We start from the raw sequence: 2,500 nt of genomic DNA on the forward strand, positions 1-2,500 counted from the left end.
ACATCATCCAGGTAACACACACACACATCATCCAGGTAACACACACACACATCATCCAGGTAACACACACACACATCATCCAGGTAACACACACACATCATCCAGGTAACACACACACACATCATCCAGGTAACACACACACACACACATCATCATCCAGGTAACACACACACACATCATCCAGGTAACACACACACACATCATCCAGGTAACACACACACACATCATCCAGGTAACACACACACACACAGACCATCCAGGTAACACACACACATCATCCAGGTAACACACACACATCACCCAGGTAACACACACACATCATCCAGGTAACACACACACACACATCATCCAGGTAACACACACACACACACACATCATCATCCAGGTAACACACACACACATCATCCAGGTAACACACACACATCATCCAGGTAACACACACACACACACACACACACACACACACACACACACACACACCATCCAGGTAACACGCACACACATCATCCAGGTGACACACACACAGTTTCCAATGCTGTGTGTGTGTTTGTTACCTGGATGAAATGTGTGTACCTAGATGATGTGTGTGTTACATGATGTGTGTAACAGGTAATGGAGGGTTAGGGATGATGTGTGTGTGTGTGTGTGTGTGTGTGCAGGTGGTTCTGGCCTGTCTGCTGGACCTGCTCCTGGTCTTGGAGAAGCCCCCCTCTGCCCCCAGCACCTCCCGCAGGAAGCCCGGTCGCCATGACGACGTGCTGCGCCTGCTCCTCACCCGCATGGAGGCGGAGCATAAGGTGGTGCTGCGACGTGTCTACGCCTCCATGCTTCCTGCTTACCTGGACAGGTAGGTAAGGTGTGTGCCACCTCAACACTTGCTCTGGTCTTAATCCTTCTGTCCACTCTGTGTGTGTGTGTGTGTGTGTGTGTGCGTGCGTGCGTGCGCAGGATGGGCGTGGCCTCATGTCGACACCTGCGGAGGCTGGACCGTGTGTGTGTTGGATACCTGGAGGTGAGCGACCCACCTGACGAGACCTGTCGACTGAAGGTTCTGGAGGGCCTGCACATGGTCATGACAGCAGCGTGGCCACGGTTAGCACGCACACACACACACCTCTTTAGGCCACACCCCCTCAGGTGTGCTGTGCTCCTGATGTTGCAGGTTTGTGTGTCGTGTCAAAGTGTTGCTGCCATGTTTGCTGCGTCTGCTGGTGGACACGTCATGTGACACACACCTGCAGCACGCCGCCTCACGTCACCTGACCACCGCCGCCACTCGCTGCATCACGCTGCTCCACGCCATCGCACCCTTTGACCTGCAGGTGTGTGCAACACTGTGCGTCTTGTGTGCATGTGTGTGTGTGGGGACAACACTAAAGTGTGTTTTTGTGTGTGTGCAACAATGTGTGTCTTGTGTGTGGGGACAACACTAAAGTGTGTTTTTGTGTGTGTGCAATAATGTGTGTCTCGTGTGTGTGTGTGTGTGTTTTGCACAGGTGTGTGTGTGGGGACAACACTAAAGTGTGTTTTTGTGTGTGCAACAATGTGTGTCTTGTGTGTGTGTGTGTTTTGCACAGGTGTGTGTGTGGGGACAACACTAAAGTGTGTTTTTGTGTGTGCAACAATGTGTGTCTTGTGTGTGTGTGTGTTTTGCACAGGTGTGTGTGTGGGGACAACACTAAAGTGTGTTTTTGTGTGTGCAACAATGTGTGTCTTGTGTGTGTGTGTGTTTTGCACAGCTGTGTGTGTGTAGGGACAACACTAAAGTGTGTTTTTGTGTGTGCAACAATGTGTGTCTTGTGTGTGTGTGTGTTTTGCACAGGTGTGTGTGTGGGGACAACACTAAAGTGTGTTTTTGTGTGTGCGCAACAATGTGTGTCTTGTGTGTGTGCAACAATGTGTGTCTTGTGTGTGTGTGTGTGTGTGTTTTGCACAGGTGTGTGTGTGGGGACAACACTAAAGTGTGTTTTTGTGTGTGCGCAACAATGTGTGTCTTGTGTGTGTGTTTTGCACAGGTGTGTGTGTGGGGACAACACTAAAGTGTGTTTTTGTGTGTGTGCAACAATGTGTGTCTTGTGTGTGTGTGTGTGTTTTGCACAGGTGTGTGTGTGGGGACAACACTAAAGTGTGTTTTTGTGTGTGTGTGCACATGCAATATCGTGTGTGTTTTGCACAAGTGTGTGTGCATACAACATTAACGTGTTTTTGCGTGTGTGTGTGGGCACAACCCTAAGACGTGTTTTTGTGTGTGTTGTTCACGTGTGTGTGTGTGTGCGCACAACCGTAAAATGTGTTTTTGTGTGTGTTTGTGTACAACATTAATAGGCAGGTGTGATTTGTACACGTGCGTGTGTGGACAACCCTAGTTTGTGTGTACAACACAAATGTGTTTTTGTGTGCATGTGTGTGTACAACACTAATGTGTTTTTGTGTGTGTTGTGCGTGTGTGTGGACAACCCTAGTTTGTGTGAGTGTGTGTGTACAATACTAATGTGTTTTT

The 2,500-nt window shown here is 49.1% G+C and overlaps 1 protein-coding gene across 1 annotated transcript in view; it reads left to right on the forward strand.

Moving 5' to 3' along the window:
- The window catches only part of tti2 (TELO2 interacting protein 2), a 9,729-nt gene that overhangs the window by 5,987 nt on the left and 1,242 nt on the right, over positions 1–2,500 (forward strand). The window contains exons 7-9 of the mRNA XM_072915298.1: positions 660–847; positions 949–1,092; positions 1,163–1,316. Coding sequence (XP_072771399.1) covers positions 660–847; positions 949–1,092; positions 1,163–1,316 — 486 coding nt within the window. The remainder of the gene's footprint in view (positions 1–659; positions 848–948; positions 1,093–1,162; positions 1,317–2,500) is intronic.

Source organism: Nerophis lumbriciformis, linkage group LG20, assembly GCF_033978685.3.
Source record: "Nerophis lumbriciformis linkage group LG20, RoL_Nlum_v2.1, whole genome shotgun sequence".
Lineage (NCBI taxonomy): Eukaryota > Metazoa > Chordata > Actinopteri > Syngnathiformes > Syngnathidae > Nerophis > Nerophis lumbriciformis.